This window comes from Sorex fumeus, unplaced genomic scaffold (genome assembly GCF_029834395.1).
Source record: "Sorex fumeus unplaced genomic scaffold, SorFum_2.1 ptg000010l, whole genome shotgun sequence".
Classification (NCBI taxonomy): domain Eukaryota; kingdom Metazoa; phylum Chordata; class Mammalia; order Eulipotyphla; family Soricidae; genus Sorex; species Sorex fumeus.
This window is the reverse complement of record NW_026606067.1, coordinates 7,049,386-7,068,495: the sequence shown is the minus strand read 5'-3', so window position 1 is coordinate 7,068,495 and position 19,110 is coordinate 7,049,386. Positions and strand designations below refer to the sequence as shown.

Sequence of the window (19,110 nt, the reverse complement as noted above, 5' to 3'; positions counted from 1 at the left end):
AAAAGACTTACAAGCTAAGTTGAATTGTAGTGAGAGTGGGAATCCATTTCCTGGGCCTTATCTTTGAAGAAAATCTTTCAGTTTCATACCATCGAGTATTATCTTAGCTTGAATTTGTAAATACCTTCAAGTTATTTGAGGAAAATTTCTTCTCTCTCTATTTTATTCAGGTTTTTTTTTTATCATAGATGGGTATTTTATCCTAGAAGGAAGGAAAGATTAAAGTCATTGATGCAGAGAAACATTGGATGAAATCCACGTTTCCTTACTTGTATTCGTGTGATATATTGTATTGATTTGCATACAAATAAATATGCAAATGTGATGTGAGTCCAACTTGATCATGGTTTATGATTCCTTTAATGCTTTGTGGGCTGGGGTTTGGTTCCTCTCAGTTTTGTTGAGGATCTTACCATCTATGTTAATCATGGGTGTTGTTCTTTAAGTTTCTTTTATATACTGCTTCTCTCTGTTTTTGATATCAGGATAACAATGGCCACATAGAAAGTGTCAGGAGTCTGAGCTGGAGTGACGGTACAATAGGTAAAAGCACTCTGAATTTGGCCAACCAGATTCAATCCCAGAAATCCCATATGGTTCCCTGAGTAATGCCAGGAGAAATTCCTGAGGGCAGATCCAGGAGTAAATTCTGAGCATGTGGGGATGTGGGATCCAGGCACAAAACAAAACAAAAAGTGTCAGGATAATTCCAGTTTCATTGACCTTCTGAAAGTCATTTAAGAATAAAGAAAAGAAAAAGTTCTTTGACAGTTTGGAAAAATTTACTAGTAAGCCCTATTGAATGGGGCTTTTATTTGTTTATTTATTTTACCTTCTAAGATTTTGTTTAATTTTTTATTAGTGAAACACCATGAGTTACAGTCATAGACTTACAAATTTTTGGATTTCAATTATACAATGATCAAATACCCATCCCTCCACCAGTGCCCATTTTCTACCACCATGGGTCCCAGTATCCCTCCCACCCCCCACCCCCCCATCCCACCCTGCATCTATGGCAGGGCTTAATGGGGCTTTTATTTTCAGTATGACATTTTTGGTGGTTTTTGGATTTGATTATTATTTTGTTGGGTGGGAACTGGGCATCAAAAGTGAAGCTCAGGGACTCAGGGGTCACACAGGCATTTCATCATCAGCTATGGTGGCAGTTTAGTGTAAAATACTGATGATGTGATGTTAGTCAGATCCTGTGATGCTAGAGATACTTGGACACTCCAGAGGAGTGTGTGGGAAGTTGCAATTTTTGAGAGACCATGCTGTGCTGGTTGTTGAACTTGCATCTGGACCAACCTAATCATGTGTCCTAATCACTGTATTATTTCCCAATCCCTTGAGGGAGACTTACAGTTATTATTTTCATTTCCTCATTAATAACTAATGAGGTCCAGTAACGTCTCCATTGGAGACTTTGTTGTTACTGTGTCTGGCATATCGAATACATCACAGGGAGCTTGCCAGGCTCTGCCGTGTAGGCGAGATACTCTCGGTAGCTTGCCAGGCTCTCCGAGAGGGGCGGAGGAATCGAACTCGGGTCGACCATGTTGGCTGTGTGCAGGGCAAATGCCCTACTGCTGTGCTACGCTCCAGGGGCTGGAGCGATAGCACAGCGGTAGGGCATTTGCCTTACAAGCAGCCAACATGGCCGACCCGAGTTCGATTCCTCCGCCCCTCTCGGAGAGCCCGGCAAGCTACCGAGAGTATTCGATATGCCAGACACAGTAACAACAAAGTCTCCAATGGAGACGTTACTGGGCCCGCTTGAGCAAATCGATGATCAACGGGAGGGCCTTTACCTTTTACCTTTAACCAATGAGGTGTGCTGTTTCCTCCTGACTTAGTCTTGAGAGATTAAAGAATTCCAAGAGAAATATTTGTATCTTTTAGGTTTTCCAATTTCATGACAAATCTTTTTTATAGTATCTTGGATGTTACTGTGAAATTTTTTGTGGTATTTTTTAGAACTTCCTTTATTTCTGATATGGCGATTTAGAGTTGTCTATCTTGTTTCTTTCTAAATTGAATTACAATTGCTAGTTTCACAATCTTGTTTATTCTACTTAAAAGACATTGCTGGCTTTGTTGATATTCTGTAAAATTGTTTCTATTTCATTGAATTTTCTTAAATTTTAATATTTCTCCCCTTCTGCTTTATTGGGTTTTCCTTGTTGGTCTTTTTCTAGTAATTTAAGAGGTGCAGTGAGGTTATAATTTGGGTTTTTTCTTGATGGACGTTTGTATTTTATGAACAAGTTATATTGTCAACTACATGTAGATTTGGAAAGCTTTCAATAACTGGCTGTATAATGTGATTCTTTCCAAATTTCTTTTTTTACTTTCTTGCAGTGAATTTGGTCAATCAGTAATCTTTGTTATTTTCATTTATATAAATATAATGATCAATTTTCTCTGTCATAACTACATTATCCCATCTTATGAAATTTTATTTATGATGTCTTTCTTTTAATCATTTCAAAATATTTTGATCCAAAATTTTGAATAAATGATGTTGAGTTCTGGAAAGACAAATAGTAACTGACATGAATCTGCTCTTACTGTCTTGTCAAATAACATTCTGTAAGTTTGGCTTTAGAAGATAGTTGAATGAATGTGCTAAAATTCACCAAATTGTTTGAACAACATAAATTCATATGGCATTAAGCAACAATTTCCAAGACAAACATTTCACGTTCTCAACGTCAAAAGCTGTAATAGCTGTTGTAGAAGGGCCTAAGCTGAGATTATCAGGGTCTAAGTTGAGAAGTTGCAATTGGGTTTATTAAGAGAATCAAACTAGGGGGATATGGTGCCAAGAACAGGTCAACCTGTACCTGTGGGGCGAGTGGATCAGCAGCCTGACGGTGTCTTTGGACTTCCTAATACTCCAAAATTATCACTGTACCTTTGGCCAGACCCCCAGAAACTTGAGACCAACTTTACTAAGAAATTAAAGGGCCAAAAGTTAGGTATGTGGGAGCCACACCCCAAACCACCTCCAGCTCTACTATAACAGCTCATTTATTGGCCTTATTTTGGAGACTCATAGATAAATCTCGAAAGAGATCAAAAGCCACAGTTAATCTCAGACCTGCACATGGCTGAACAGACTGGGGTAAATCATAAGGGGGTAGGTTGGCCTGGTGGCCAGCCCTAGAAGAGCCCCCAGCAGCTACTTGCTTCCACAATTCAAAATTGCCACCATATCCCTGGCCTAACTCCACCGTCTCAGGACGGACCTCATCAAGATGTAATCTGCTGGAAATTCTGGTATGCAGGTCTTGTGACTGAAATCTCCAGGCTCTCTTGAAGCTGGAATAGGCTACCACCCCCACCTCCCTATACTTATGGAAGCACTGGCAGTCACCTTCCAAACCAACGCCAGCACCACCCTGTAAGCTCTACCACTGACCTTGCTTCAGAGACCCATAAATAAATCTTGAAAGAGATCAAAAGTCTCACTTAAGCTCAGACTCATGTATGTCTGAACAGACCAGGGTAAATTGGAAGGATGTGTTTTGACCAGTGCTACCCAAACAGAGGTACCGGCAGCCGCCTGTTTCCACAATCCAAAATCACCTCCATAGCTCCAGCCTGGCTCTACATTTCAGGACGCACCTCACCAAGGTATAATCTGCTGAAAATTTTGGTATGTGGGTTTTGACATTGAAATCTCCAAACTTTCTCAGGGTCGGGATGGGCTACCTCCCCCACCTCTCTACACTTTCAGAAGCCTCGACAACCAAATGCATACACCAAGCTTCCACTCAATTGAAAAACTACTCCAGCCTTACCAATCTGAAAAAAGTACCAAACACCCTGAACAAACACCAAAACATCTTTGTACCTGTATTGAAAACCATAATGCATTAAAAGAAAAGAAAAGAGAGAACAAGAAGGAAAGTGCCTCACATAGAGGGAGGCTTGGGGGTAGGGGTGAGGGTTTGGAAAATGGTGGTGGAGAAATGGGTGACGTTGGTGGTGGGAAAGGTACACTGATGGAGGAATGGGTGCTGGATCATTGTATGACTAAAACCCAATTATGAACAGCTTTGTAATCGTCTATCTCACAGATATCCAATAATTTTTTTTCTGAAAACTAATGTAGAGTTCATATCCAATTCAGTCAGCTTAATCAACAATTGAATAAATAGCAGTACTCCTACATTAAAAAAAGAGAGAAAGAAAGAGAGAGAGAGAACCAAACTAGGCAATATTTAAAAAAAGACAGTACAGAACTCAACATAGGAAAAGCTCTGGGATACAGTAGGCTCCATGCTTCTTAGACAAATCTCTCATGATTCCAGAGAAGAAAATGGAGTGTTTGATATTGCTTTGCTTCAACGTTGTTTGTTTAGGCTTCCCAAACAGGGACTCCCAAGCAGCAGCAGTTCAACACAAAGATTAGAGTGTTCATTAGTTCTATGGCCCTGAAGTGCACAGGATATCTGACCACCACAACAGGGTTCAGAGACCTTCAACTCTGCACCCAAAATGCCCTGAGGATCATGTGGCATGGAGCTGGGACCAAACATAGACAAAACATGTACACTAGCACCTGTACTGTCCTTCCAGGTCTCAATAAATTTTTTATAATATTTGTTGATAAAGTCTCTTGAGAAACTAAATCTATTTTCTCTGACAAAAGAACTGACATATTAAAATCTTTTCTTTTAAATGTTCTGTTTGATAAGGTTATGTATTATTTAACTTCCTATGAAAATGATTATTAAATGAATACTTGTCTTTTCTTTATGCTTTCTCCTTTTTAGAAACATGTTCAGAAATAACAATTCAGAATGGTTTTTTTTCTGAAACTACTACTGAATATTCCTTAAATAAGGAAGCACAATACAAGTGCAAACCAGGATATGCAACAGCAAATGGTAAAACTTCAGGAACAATTATATGTCAGGAAAAAGGATGGTCAGCTCAACCTGAATGTATTAGTAAGTAATTGTTACCATTCATGATCTTAATCATTTTTACACAAAGGATTACTTTAAATAATGTTTCAAAAGTTGGGGTGAAGTGCTTATGTACTTTCATATTTCATAAAATATAAATATAAAAATAAATACTGGTTCTCTGAGCCCTCCAGAGTAATTTGAACATAGAGCCAATATTGATCTCTGAGCTATACTGGGGGTCATCCAAAAACCAAAGGAAATAAAGAAATTAAAGCATTGAAAATAAATAAATTTCTTTTTAAACATACAATGATTTGGGGCATTTGAGATAAATATTCTGTAAGGGAAAATATCAGCACACCTTTCAGTTCAAGTAATTTTCAAGTAACCCCTGAGCATCTCCATGTGTGAGCTAAAGACCAGTAGAATAAAGTACAATGAAATTGAGCTATCATTAAAAAGGCTTCTGTGTATTTTTATTTGAGTTCCATGTGCCTTACTCAGTGTCACAATCTCTACTCCTAAATAGGAAATTATTTTTGAAATGAAAATAAGGGGACTGAAGCTGTAGTACAGCAGGTAGGGCTTGCACGCGGCCCACAGTTCAATCCCCAGCATCCCATATGGTCCCCTGAGCACTGCCAAGAATAATTCCTAAGTTCAGAGTCAGGAGTAACCCCTGTGCATCGCTGGGTCTGATCCAAAAGCAATATATGATTACATAGTGAATAACTTTTCAGTCATTTAACCAGTATGATTTGTTTCTTATTTTTCATTTTTAATCTATGTACATTAGCCAAAGGAAAAAAAAGGGAAAAATTGCCCTAAGGCAAGGACATTTTACACTAAATTATATTTGATTAAATATTATAACACACTTGTTATGGAGGACAAATATCTCTAATAATTATTTTTTAACCTTGACTCTACTTTTGTAAATTTCAACCTACCTAGGTACTTAACAAATTATGACATTTGACATAAATTGGTAAATCTTTATAAACTTTATCAACATCACTGTAGTATAACTTTCTTGAAAATAAAATTTTCTTGTCATTTTACTTTTTTCACACTAATTCTAGACAATAGAACTATGTATGCATTCAAATTAATAGGAGAAAACCACTAGTAAAATAGTTAAGAAAACAAAATCGTATGTGCTTTTTAAAATGGCATATATTAAAAAATGAGAGATTTGTGAAATATTTTAAAATTTAATTGCATCATTAAAATTAATCCCGTTACTTGATGAATAATTTTCAACTGTTATATATTAGAACTTCTAATATTGTTGTTATAGTACTACAAAAATGAATTTTAGTTAGAGAATAAATGCACAAATCTCAGCTAGAGAGATAGTGTAATGAGTAGTGTGTTTTTCTTTCTTTTTTTTTTTATTAGTGAAGCACCATGAGGTACAGTTGTAGATTTACAAATTTTTGTGCTTGGATTTCGGTCATACCATGATCAAATACCCATCCCTCCACCAGTGCCCATTTTCCACCACCAGGATAATATCCCTTCCCCCCTATCTCCCCCATCCCCTCCATCCCCCCCTGCCACTGTGGCAGGGCATTCCCTTTTGTTCTCTCTCTCCTTTTGGGTGTTGTGATCAGTCAAAGAGGAATTGAGTGGCAAACATGTTCAGTCCAGTCTACTTTCAACCTGCATCTCCCCTCCTGGGAGGATCTCCAAACACCCTCCATCTGGTGTTCCCTTTCCTATCTGAACTGTCCTTTCCCCTAGAATACCCGGCTGGCCTCTAAGTTATGGAGTAATCCTCCTGCTGTTGATCTCAGCTATTCTTGGGTATTAATCTCATATTTTGTTATTTTAAATCCTCCAGATGAATGCAATCTTTCTATGTCTATCCCTCTCTTTCTGACTCATTTCGCTTAGCATGATACTTTCCATATTGTACCACTTGTATGTAAAGTTCATGACTTCATCTTTTCTAAGAGCTACATAGTACTCCATTGTGTAGATGTACCAAAGTTTCTTTAACCACTCATCTGTTCTTGGGCACTCAGGTCTCTTCCAGTTTCTGGCTACTGTAAAGAGTGCTGCAATGAACAAACAAGTGCAGATGTCACTTCGGCTACACATTTTTGCCTCTCTGGGATATATTCCCAGGAGTGGTATCGCTGGGTCAAATGGGAGCTCAATTTCTAATTTTTTGAGGAACGTCCATACTGTTTTCCAAAAGGGCTGAACCAGTCGGCATTCCCACCAACAGTGAAGGAGTGTCCCTTTCTCGCCACATCCGCGCCAGCAACGGTTGCTTTTGTTCTTTTGAATGTGGGCCAGTCTCTGAGGTGTGAGATGGTATCTCATTGTGGTTTTGATCTGCATCTCCCTGATGATTTATGATGTAGAGCATTTTCTCATGTGCTTTTTTGCCATTCAGATTTCTTCTTTGAGAAATTTTCTGTTCATTTCATTGCCCCATTTTTTTGAAGGGGTTGGATGTTTTCTTCTTGTGGAGTTCAACCAGTATTTTGTATATCCTTGATATCAACCCCTTGTCAGATGTGTATTCGGCGAATATTCTTTCCCATTCTGTAGACTGTCTTTGTATTTTGGTCACTGTTTCTTTGGAGGTACAGAAGCTTCTTAGTATAAGATAGTCCCATTTATGTATCTCTGTTTTCACTTGCTCGGCCAGTGGCGTGTCATCTTTGAAAATACCATTAGCCTCAATGTCATGGAGGGTTTTGCCAACTTTGTCTTCAATGTACCTTATGGTTTCTGGTCTGATGTTGAGGTCTTTAATCCATTTTGATCTTACCTTTTTACATGGTGTTAGGCAGAGTTCTGAGCCCATTTTTTTGCATGTAGCCGTCCAGTGATGCTAGCACAATTTGTTAAAGAGGCGTTCCTTACTCCACTTCACATTTCTTGCACCTTTATCAAAGATTAGATGATCATATGATTGAGGGGAGATGTCAGTGTATTCAACTCTGTTCCATTGGTCTGCAGTTCTGCCTTTGTTCCAGTACCATGCTGTTTTGATTATTACCGCTTTGTAGTAAAGTTTGAAGTTAGGGAGGTTGATTCCTCCCATTTTCTTTTTCCCAAGAATTGCTTTAGCTATTCGTGGGGGCTTATTGTTCCATATAAATTTCAGGAGTGTTTGCTCCATTTCTTTGAAGAATGTCATGGGTATCCTTATAGGAATTGCATTGAATTTATACAGTGCTTTCGGTAGTATTGCCATTTTGACAATGTTAAGTCTCCCGACCCATGAGCAGGGGATGTCTTTCCATTTCCTCATGTCCTCTTTTATTTCCTGAAGTAGCGTTTTGTAGTTTTCTTTGTACAGGTCCTTTACTTCCTTAGTTAAGTTGATACTTAGGTACTTGATTTTATGGGGCACAATTGTGAATGGGATTGATTTTTTCATATAGCTTTCCTCTCTCTCACTGTTTGCGTATAGGAAAGCCATGGACTTTTGGGTATTGATTTTATAGCCTGCAACTTTACTATACAAGTCTATTGTTTCTAGGAGTTTTTTGGTGGAGGTTATTGGGTTCTCTAAGTATAGTATCATATCATCTGCGAATAGTGAGAGCTTGATTTCTTCCTTTCCTACCTGAATGCCCTTAATATCTTTTTCTTGCCTAATTGCTATTTGCAAGTACTTCCAGTACTATATTGAACAGCAGTGGAGAGAGTGGGCATCCTTGTCTCGTCCCTGATCTTAGAGGGAAGGCTCTCAGTTTTTCCCCATTGAGGATGATGCTTGCTGTAGGCTTGTGGTAGATGGCTTTAACTATGTTGAGGAAAGTCCCCTCTATATCCATTTTGGCTAGGGTTTTCATCATAAAGGGGTGCTGGATCTTGTCAAATGCTTTCTCTGCATCTATTGATATGATCATATGCTTTTTTTCTTTTCTTTTGTTGATATAATGGATTATGTTGATTGATTTCCGAATGTTAAACCATCCTTGCATCACTGGGATGAATCCTACTTGGTCATGGTGTATGATCTTTTTGATGAGTCGTTGGATTCTATTTGCTAGTAGTTTGCTGAGGATCTTTGCATCTGTGTTCATCCGGGATATCGGCCTGTAGTTTTCTTTCTTTGCGTTATCTCTGTCTGCTTTTGGTATCAGTGTGATATTCACTTCGTAGAAACTATTCGGAAGTGTTTTTGATATTTCAATTTCATGGAAAAGCTTAAAGAGGATTGGGAGTAATTCTTCTTTAAAGATTTGGAAGAATTCACTGGTGAATCCATCCGAGCCAGGGCTTCTGTGCTTGGGGAGATTTTTTTTACCATTTCAATTTCCTTGATGGTGATAGGTCTGTTCAGGTATTCCAGGTCTTCTTGGTTCAGCCTTGGGAGTCTGTAGGAGTCTAGCAATATATCCATTTCCTAGATGTTTGATGTTCCGTGGCATAAAGCTTCTCAAAGTATTCCCTGAGGATCCTTTGAATTTCTGTAGTTTCTGTTGTAATGTCACCCTTTTCATTTCTGATTCGGTTTATTAGGGTTTTCTCCTTCCCTTTTTGAGTTTTGCTAGAGGCTTATTGATCTTGTTTATATTCTCAAAGAACCAGCTCTTGGTTTCATAGATCTTTCAGATTGTTTTTTGGGTTTCCATCTCATTAATATCTGCTCTGAGTTTTATTATTTCCTTCCTCCTGTTTGGATTGTGGTCATTTTGTTGGTCCTTCTCCAAGCTCTTAAGCTGTGAGGTTAGGTTACTTAAGGGGGCTCCATCCTCCTTCCTGAGGAATGCTTGTAGAGCTATAAACTTTCCTCTTAACACAGCTTTTGCTGTGTCCCATAAGTTTTGGTAACTCATGTCCTCATTTTCATTCGTTTCTAGGAATCTTTTGATTTCCTCTTTAATTTCCTGTCTAAGCCACTCGTTGTTTAATAGCGCACTGTTTAATTTCCAGGTGTTTGATTTAATTTTCTGCTTTTGTGTGTGATTTACTTCTAATTTCAGCGTATTATGGTCTGAGAAGATTGTTGATATAATCTCTACCTTCTTAATTTTATGGAGGCATGTTTTTGTGGCTCAGCATGTGCTCTATCTTGGAGAACGTTCCATGTACACTTGAGAAGAATGTGTATTCAGCTTTTTGTGGATGAAGTGTCCTGTATATATCTAAGTCCCTTTCTTCCATTGTTTCCCTCAGATGAAGTATGTCCTTGCTAAGCTTGAATCTGGTTGATCTATCAAGAGGTGACAAAGCGTTGTTGAAGTCTCCCACTAGTATTGTGTTGCTATCGATGTCTTTTTCCAAATCTATGAGTAGTTGTTTTAAGTACTTTGCTGGTCTCTCATTAGGTGCATATACATTTATTATTGAAATTTCTTCCTGTTGTACAGATCCTTTGATCAATAGGAAATGGCCTTCACTGTCTCTTATGACCTTCTTCACTCTGAAATCGATGTGGTCTGATATTAGGATGGCTACCCCAGCTTTTTTCTGGGAGCTGTTTGCCTGTAGGATTGTTTTCCAGCCTTTGACTCTGAGTCTGTGTTTGCTTCGACTATTGAGATGTGTTTCTTGCAGGCAGCAGAATGTTGGGTTCAATTTTCTAATCCATCCTGCCACTCTATGTCTTTTAATTGGTGCGTTTAGCCCATTGACATTGAGAGAGATTATTGCTATGGGATTTTGACCCATTGTTCTGTTGAAATTTGGTGTATTTGAGAGGCCTGTCTTGCCTTAAAGTAGACCATTTAGTTGTACTTGAAACCATGGTTTTGAGTCTATGAAGTTTCTGAGCTGTTGTTTGTCTGTGAAACTGTGTGTTGTTCCTTCTATTATGAATGAGAGTCTCGCTGGGTAAAGTATTTTTGGAGAAGCATTTATTTCATTGAGTTTTTTCACTATGTCCCACCACTGTTTTCGGGCCCTGAGGGTTTCATCATTAAAATCAGCTGTGAATTTTAAGGATGCTCCTTTGTCAGAGATTTCTTTCTTCGATCTTGCTGCTTTCAGAATTTTGTCTCTGTCTAAGGTTTTGGTCATTTTGATCAGGATGTGTCTTGGGGTATTTTTATTCGGATTTCTTCTAGCCGGTACCCTTCGGGCCTCCTGAATGTGGTCACAAGTTTTCTTCAGCTCTGGAAACGTTGTAGCAATGATTTCTTTGACAGTTTTTTCTTCATCGAGGTTTTCTTCCTGTCCCTCTGGGACTCCAATAATTCTTATGTTACCCCTCTTGGCTTCATCACGATCTTCTCTTGCCATCTGTTCTCGAACTATGAGTCTCTTTTCCATTTTCTGCTCTTTTCTGGAGAGTCTCTGAACTTGAGCTTCGAACTCACTGATTCTGTTCTCAGCCGCTGTTACTCTGCTGCTGAGGCCTTCCACTGAGGTTTTCAATTCGGCTACCAGGTTTTTCAGGTCCGACATTTCTGATTGCATTTTCCTCATTTCTGCCTTCAAATCCTCTTGTCTTTTATTGGCATTGGTTTCCATTGTATCTTTTAGTTCCCTAAGCATCCTAAGTAGCTCCATTCTGAATTCCTTGTCAGAGAGGTTGTCTAATGCTATAGTACTGTTGGTGTCTTCTGGGCTAGCCCTGTGAATAAGAAAGTTTGGTGGGCTTTTGCGTTGCTTTACCATTGTGACCAGTGTGATTTGGTTCTTCACACTCACTGTTACTGTTCTGGTTGAGTGAGGAGAGACTGCCAGGAGCCGTTCAGCTTTGTTGCTGCTAGATGGGCCTCTTCTACCTTTCTGAGTCTGACCTTCTCAATCAGGCGTTATTCTTTGTTTTATAACTGACATTGAGTGAAACTTTTGGAGGAGGTGTTATTTACTACTGAATTTGTACAACTATTTTCAAACAGGACTTTTGTTGGAAATGGACTAGGCGAGTGGGATTTTGTTGAATTGTAGTAGAAGAGGTGAGAAATTTTTGGTTGGTATTAGGTAACAAGTTGATGAAAAGGATGAAAGGATGAAGGTCCAAATTGCTTGGAGTGAGTGATATACCCGCCAGGAAGCAGGCCACGCCCACTTTTAGGAGGCCACGCCCCCTTCTTAGAGGCCACGCCCATAGCCAGTCCCAGGCCACTCCCTCCCAGGATCCTGGATGGGGGGGGGGCGATGGACTGCTGGGCCGGCCGGTCCAGGAGCTGGACGCACGCTGGGGTCGGCGCTGTCCTCTGGCGGGAATCGGTGGGTGGGCGGCGTGTCTGGGGTCAGGGGCGGGCCTCCACTGGGCTCCTCCAACCCACCTGGATGGGGGGGCCGGTGGACTGCTGGGCGCTCCGGTCCCGGAGCTGGACGCGCACTGGTGTCGTAGTGTGTTTTTCTCACAAGTGGCCAACCTGAGTTCAATCCCCAACATTCGATATGGTCCCTTTAGCACCACCAGGAGTGATTCCTAAACTCAGAGTGACCCCTGACCTTCACTGAGTGTGGGCAAAAACCACAACAAATACAGTTTAAAATTCACAAATCTGTTTTGACACAATTTATTATCAGTATGCTATGAATCTCTAAATATAAATGAAAATAATGTGTTTACATTTTTCAAGAAGGTAAATACAGAAACTTTTGTTTCCTCTTGAGTAATTCCAATGAGTGGTCTGTCATTGATGTTTCTGGATTATTTTATGATACCTTTAAAAAGCACACGAAATAATACTTCTTAAAGCCCTTTGGGATGGGAGTTACACAATTAGATTGCTTCCTAATATAAGAATGACAACATCAAATTCTGATATGCTTTAGAATCTTGTGAGAGGCCGAGATTTGAGAATGCATTAAGTAAAAGAAATGGCACATGGTTTATGCTCCATGACCAGCTGGAGTATGAATGCAAACCTGGCTATGAAAACAGAGCAGGAAGGAGCAGTGGTTCCATAATCTGTCAGCGCAATGGTTGGTCTGAACAACCTGTATGCCTTGGTAAGTTCTATTTTTGTTTTTCAAGTATTCTTTTTCCGAATCATCAGATGAATGGTTATCTACAGCTATTTTTAAGGAATTATAATATAAATTCAGGTGTTATCTTGCTACTTAATGTAAACTAGGAAGAATGGGTGTTTAGAAGCACAAAGAGGGTGGTCTATGTTGAACATATAGATAATTGTGCAATGCATAGAGCATTGCCTTTGGATCCTATATGTTAGGCTTTGTGAGTGAAGGATTATTATCTTGTGCTATATAAAACATAGCATGCATGTGCAAAACTATTGTTTCTCATAACTTCTTAGGCAATTCTGCACTTCACTTTTGTCTTTACTCTTCTATGCTTGAGTATTAATATCTAAAATCTTTTGAAAGAAGTCCCTTATGCACAGACCTAGATAAAAATCCGTGGACTATTACACAAATGTCTTTTGTGTTTGCTAATTAGTAAATATTTAAAAGGGTTAAAAATAGGACTTGACTCTGTTGAAGAAATTATAGCCAAGTGATCCACATCCACGAACCATATTTTTGTGAATCTAAAAACTAAAAACTTTTAAGAAGTATTGTGGCAATTAGATTCTTGTCAAGATTGGGAGGAATTTGTGATAAAAGCCTGGACAGGAAACAAATAAGAGATGAGCCTAATGTTATTTGTAGGTGCAGAAAACTCAAAATTTGAAGGTATTTACAATGAACTTTTTCTATAAATTTTGTTTAATTAAGTCACCATGAGAAACAGTTACAGAGCTGTTCATGGCTAAGTTTCAGTCATACAATGCTCCAATATCCATGCCTCCACTAGTGAACACTTTTCAGTAGCAATATCACTATTTTCCTTTCTGCCAACAACAACCTCCCCACACACACAGCTGACATTATTGCATGAATTTTCTCTCTTTCTCTCTCTCTCTCTCTCTCTCTCTCTCTCTCTCTCTCCCTCTCTCTGTATCCTTTTGGGCATTATGGTTTGCACTACAGATGCTGAGAGGTTATCATTTTTGTTCCTTTACCTATTTTAGGACACAGCGCTTACCCAGAGCCATTATATCCAACTATCTTTTATTTAACGAAGCAAAAGAATTCAAGAATTTAGAAAATAGAGGTGTGGGTATTTTACTCAATTTAGCAATGCAGCTTTGCAAAGAAGCATTCCTAAATAAAAGTTTTCTGGGTAGAAATGCAGTTATGTGCAACAGGTGAAGGAGCAAAGAGTGAACCTAGTTTTAAAATATTCATTTAGACTGGAGCATAGCAGGTAGGGCATTTGCATTGCATGCTGCCAACCCTGCCTCCCAACTTCCCCCACCCCCCAACCCCTATTGCATCCCTGCCTCCCCCACCCCCCAACCCCCTATTGCATTCCTGCCTCCCCCACTCCCAAACCCCCTATGTTTGCTTGTTCCCCTCTTGGGGTGATCCCTGATCCCAGAACCAGGAGTAAGTGCTGCACTTCTCTGATTGCGACCTAAAAAAACAAAACAAAAATCTCAGACATTATAAAGCCTGAGTGTGGATTGACAGTGAAGCTAGAGATAACATGGAAAGAACTGTATCATAAATAGCTAAATTATACTCTCACTAAATGGTGAGGTTAGCGATAGCACAGTGGTAGGGCGTTTGCCTTGCACGCTACCAATGTGGCCGACCGGAGTTCAATTCCTCCACCCCTCTCGGAGAGCCCGGCAAGCTGCCGAGAGTATCTCACCCGCACGGCAGAGCCTGGCAAGCTACCCATGGTGTATCCGATATGCCAAACACAGTAACAAAAAAAGACAAAACAAAACAAAACAAAAAAAGTCTCCAATGGAGATGTTACTGGGCCCACTCGAGCAAATCGATGAACAACGGGAGGACAGTGACAGATGATAGGGGGAGTAGAGTCAATTTCATATTTTATGAGTAGCCCAATACCCAGGTTCTCTTTACTTTTTTGGCTCATGCCTTTAGACATTTGGCTGGCTGTGCTCAGGACTTATTTATTCCTGGCTCTGCAGCATTCGGGGATCACTCCTGGGGGTTCTCAGGGAACCAGATGCCCTTAGGACTAAACCTGAGTCAGAAACATTAAGGCGAGAGATTTACCTTCTGTACTATCTCTCTGGCCCCTCTAATAAAGCTCCTTTAGTTGTTATTGAGGGCATGTTTTCCCAACAATGACCCAGGGATGTTGGAACAAGAAAGCAAGACCAGCATCAGGTCCTTGAGTCCTTATGCTGAAGCAACCCCTGGTGGACCAACAATAGCAGATGCATCTTTGTACTCTTGAGACCCACTTTTTAGAACATCCCCAATATGACAAAAATACAAACAAGAGAGCAAGAACACAATAGTATATTATGTATATATTCAGAACTCCTAATCTACATCCAATCATCAGCCCTGAGCACAATGCTTTTCATTTCATGTTTTAATGAGATGATTTTTAAATCTAATTTCTCTTTTCCTAATGATTTTATTTGTACTCTAGAGTATGTTGAAATGCCTTTATGCTTCAAGTTTTATAATTACTTTAAATAGACATAGTGTTTTTGTTTCTTGGCAGTTTAAAGATTGTAGAATTTTATTGATATGATAGGTTACTTTTATGGTTTAATAATACAAAAGTTTACATTAAAATATTTATATGTTGATAGATATATATTCAGTCAAGCAAGTTGATTTCCAAAATATTGCTGGGAGTTATTGCTGCTCAGTAAATTAGCATAGCTCAGATGCCAAAATCAAAGTACAGAATATTTAAAATAATGACTACTTATTATTTCCAGGAAGATAACTTATTTGACATTGTAGACTTCATATTCACATGACATATAAAGTTTACTTTGCCAATGATTGATTCCATATTTTCATTCAACTGTTTTATCTTTGTATAGAAAAAGAATGCACTGTCCCGATGTTAGATGAACACATATTTGCTATGCCCTCAAAACAAAAATATAAAATCGGAGAGGTGTTGAAATTCTCTTGTAGAAATAAACCTGTGAGAGTTGGACCAGACTCAGTTCAATGCTATCACTTTGGATGGTCTCCTAATAATACAACATGTAGAGGTAAATATTTATCTTGCAATTGCTGAATGAAGAATTCAGATTTTTTTTGTATCAACAATTTTTCCTCTCAGTTTTATGTTGGCTTCTAGTGTTCCTGTGATCTAATGCAATTAGACAGATTCATTTCCATGAAGGATATATGTTTGATAGCAAACATCTCATATTTCTTTATCAAAGAATGTGATTTACAATTGTTTCATGAAATATGTAGTGTGAGTATATTTATATACTATGTGATTGCTAACATTTCATTTTTGCCAACCACTGCACCAACAACATTGACTCTAATTAATGTCATTGGCTTCATTCCAAATTTCATTGAGCATTTGAGTATATCTAAATAATATTCTAGGTCATATTCAATTCATTAACCTGTATGGCTTAAAATATATTCAAATATAGTAATAATACGGAAGCATTAATGATGGCATTTTAAATATTTGGAGCCATAGCACAGAGGTAGGCATTTGCCTTGCACGCAGCCAACATGGCCTACCTGAATTCAATTCCTCTGCCCCTCTCGGAGAGCCCGGCAAGCTACTGAGAATATCTCGCCCGCACAGCAGAGCCTGGCAAGTTCCCCGTGACGTACTCAATATGCCAAACACAGTAACAACAAGTCTCATGATGGAGACGTTACTGGGCCCGCTTGAGCAAATTGATGAACAACGGGAGGGCCTCGAGCAAATGTCTTAATTGAATATGAGCATTGGATTTTATAATTTACTTTGAAAAATATATAAGTGGAATTTAAATCAAGTTTATAATAATATTTAGATTCATGAATGCTTTTTCTAAACTTAAACATAGTTATAATAATTAAGTTCGGTGTAAGAGGTCTGAGAAACATCAATCTTGTATAATGTCATATTTTTTGCACAGCTTAAGAATGCTATAAAATTATTAAATATATTAAAGAAAAATTGCCATGAACTTAATATCTATGTTGGAAATTATATAAATTATCATTTGTCACACATTTCTACTACAGATTATGCCAAAAATTGTGGTTCCCCGCCTTCACTTTTGAATGGAAAATTGACAGAAATGGAGAGAGACGTCTATAAACACAATGCCGTGTTGGAATATGTTTGTGATCCTCAGTTTCTGATGAAGGGTTCCAAGAAGATTCAGTGTGTTGATGGAGATTGGACACCTCTGCCTATGTGCATTGGTACTGTCTAAGCACTATTGAAATGAATATTTTTTGTTGTTATATGTATTACTATAACTTGCTTCCTAAGGAGAAACATAATTTTATGACAATTTTTGCAGCGGAGAAGCGTACATGCAAAGATAAACCTGAACTTGAGAATGGCTTTGCTGAACCTTCTGCTCCTCTTTATTATCATGGAGATTCAGTCGAGTTCAGTTGCACAGTTGGATTTACAATGATTGGAGAGAAATCAACTACATGTTTCCGTGGAAGATGGACCCAACTTCCTAAATGCATTGGTATATCTCTCAAATTTCACTAATAAAATGTATTGTTTTCACATGAAAACCCAGTTTTTAAATTTAAATATTTATTCTCTAGTATGTACAATCTTAAATTACAACAGTAATTGCACAACATCTTTCATGGAGGAAAAATAGAAATCGAGGATACTATCTCATGAATCCTTCCATCCCTGATATAAAATTATTTACAAGTGTTGAGCTATATCTTACTAATGAATTAAACTATTAGTTGTAATAAACAGGAAAATATTATGGCTTCTTATATGGTATCTTTTCTTTTAGGCCATGAAACAAGAGAAAACACTTACTCATTCTACTTCTCCTAGGAGTTAACCTATCTCAAAATGATAGTGATCAATTCTCTTTCAGCTACAACAGAACAGAAGTTAATATGCCGGAGGGTGGGTGGGCAGAAGACCTTTTCAGCTAGTGAGACAACTTAACCATAGGAGACAGGCCAATTGTGCCAGGAAACCAATATGGCTATGCCTTCCACTCTGTAAGTGAATGTTTCTAACCATTGGATGTCCAAATCTTGGGTGATCAACTAGAAGAAGCTTGAGGACCCTCTTTCACTTCCCTTAAATACCTTGTCCCCAAGACTTCGATGGGGTCCTATCAAAGAAAGAGTTGGATCTCCAATCTTGTTTACTTACCAGTTTTCCAGCCCATTTATTATTCCAAGAAATGTGTGTAATTTTGACCATTAGAGTAAGGATTTGCAATTTATTGTTTGCTAATGTTTTACCAGCACATATTACCACTGATGACCTATAGGAGACATTCAATAGATGTTTGTTCACAACTTAATCCTTTCAGACAATAAAGTACATAGGGACAGCATCACTTATTTTGACTATATATAGTCAATATTAACCATATTTTATATTATATATAATATTAACATATATACTCCTTTGGTTAATATTCTTGAAAAATTCCCTGTTGATCAATACTCTGAATCAGTCCTTAATATAGGACTATATTCTCAGACTGCTTGTGTAGTTCGAATTAGCCTCATATTTCCAATTTATTTTCAAGGTTACATTGCAAAATTATTATTTCTTTTTAACAGGTAATCTGTCTCAAACATTTCATTTTTCCTTATTGAAATTTATTAACTACTAGTCAAGCAAATATCCAAGAATCTGTATTGCTGTTTTAACAAATTCAAAAAGAATTCTCACTTGCATTGAAGCTTTGAAGATTGTAACTTCCGGTGGCCTAAAAGACCCATTTTTAACTCATGTTGAACCTAGAAAAAATGTATTATTATGTCCTGATATTATTGGATAATGAAGTTATTTGATTATAAAATAGCTTGTTAATGACTATAAACTATATATGTCAAGCAGGTTTTGACATCAGATACTCTCCTCCCATTTTTTTTAAAGCTAGAGGCATTTTTCTTTGAATTTTGGTTACTGTGCAAAAGATCTCCTTGAATATTTACATTCTACACACTACCTTTAGCATATAATTCTTTTATTATGTCACCTTACTGTTTTGAAAAATAAATATTTAGGCTAGAAGTGCATCACATATTGAACCTAAAATTTCTTCTGCTTTTCTGGAAAAAAAATATATGTTTAGGCAAGGAAAACTTCCCTTTTCCTACTTGCAGAGCTCATTGTTTTCCAGGGATGATTGTTTTCAATTAAATGCTTAAAGGTTAGGGATTTAAAATGATGTGATTTTGAAATGCTTGAAATCAAGGTAAAGGTAAAGGTAAAGGCCCTCCCGTTGATCATCGATTTGCTCGAGCGGGCCCAGTAACGTCT

The 19,110-nt window shown here is 38.1% G+C and overlaps 1 protein-coding gene across 1 annotated transcript in view; it reads left to right on the top strand.

The window, feature by feature from the left end:
- LOC130019998 (complement factor H-like) overlaps window positions 1–19,110 on the top strand; it is a 79,103-nt gene that overhangs the window by 40,655 nt on the left and 19,338 nt on the right. Inside the window, exons 10-14 of the mRNA XM_056110601.1 lie at window positions 4,788–4,964; window positions 12,636–12,812; window positions 15,692–15,868; window positions 16,860–17,042; window positions 17,144–17,323. Coding sequence (XP_055966576.1) covers window positions 4,788–4,964; window positions 12,636–12,812; window positions 15,692–15,868; window positions 16,860–17,042; window positions 17,144–17,323 — 894 coding nt within the window. The remainder of the gene's footprint in view (window positions 1–4,787; window positions 4,965–12,635; window positions 12,813–15,691; window positions 15,869–16,859; window positions 17,043–17,143; window positions 17,324–19,110) is intronic.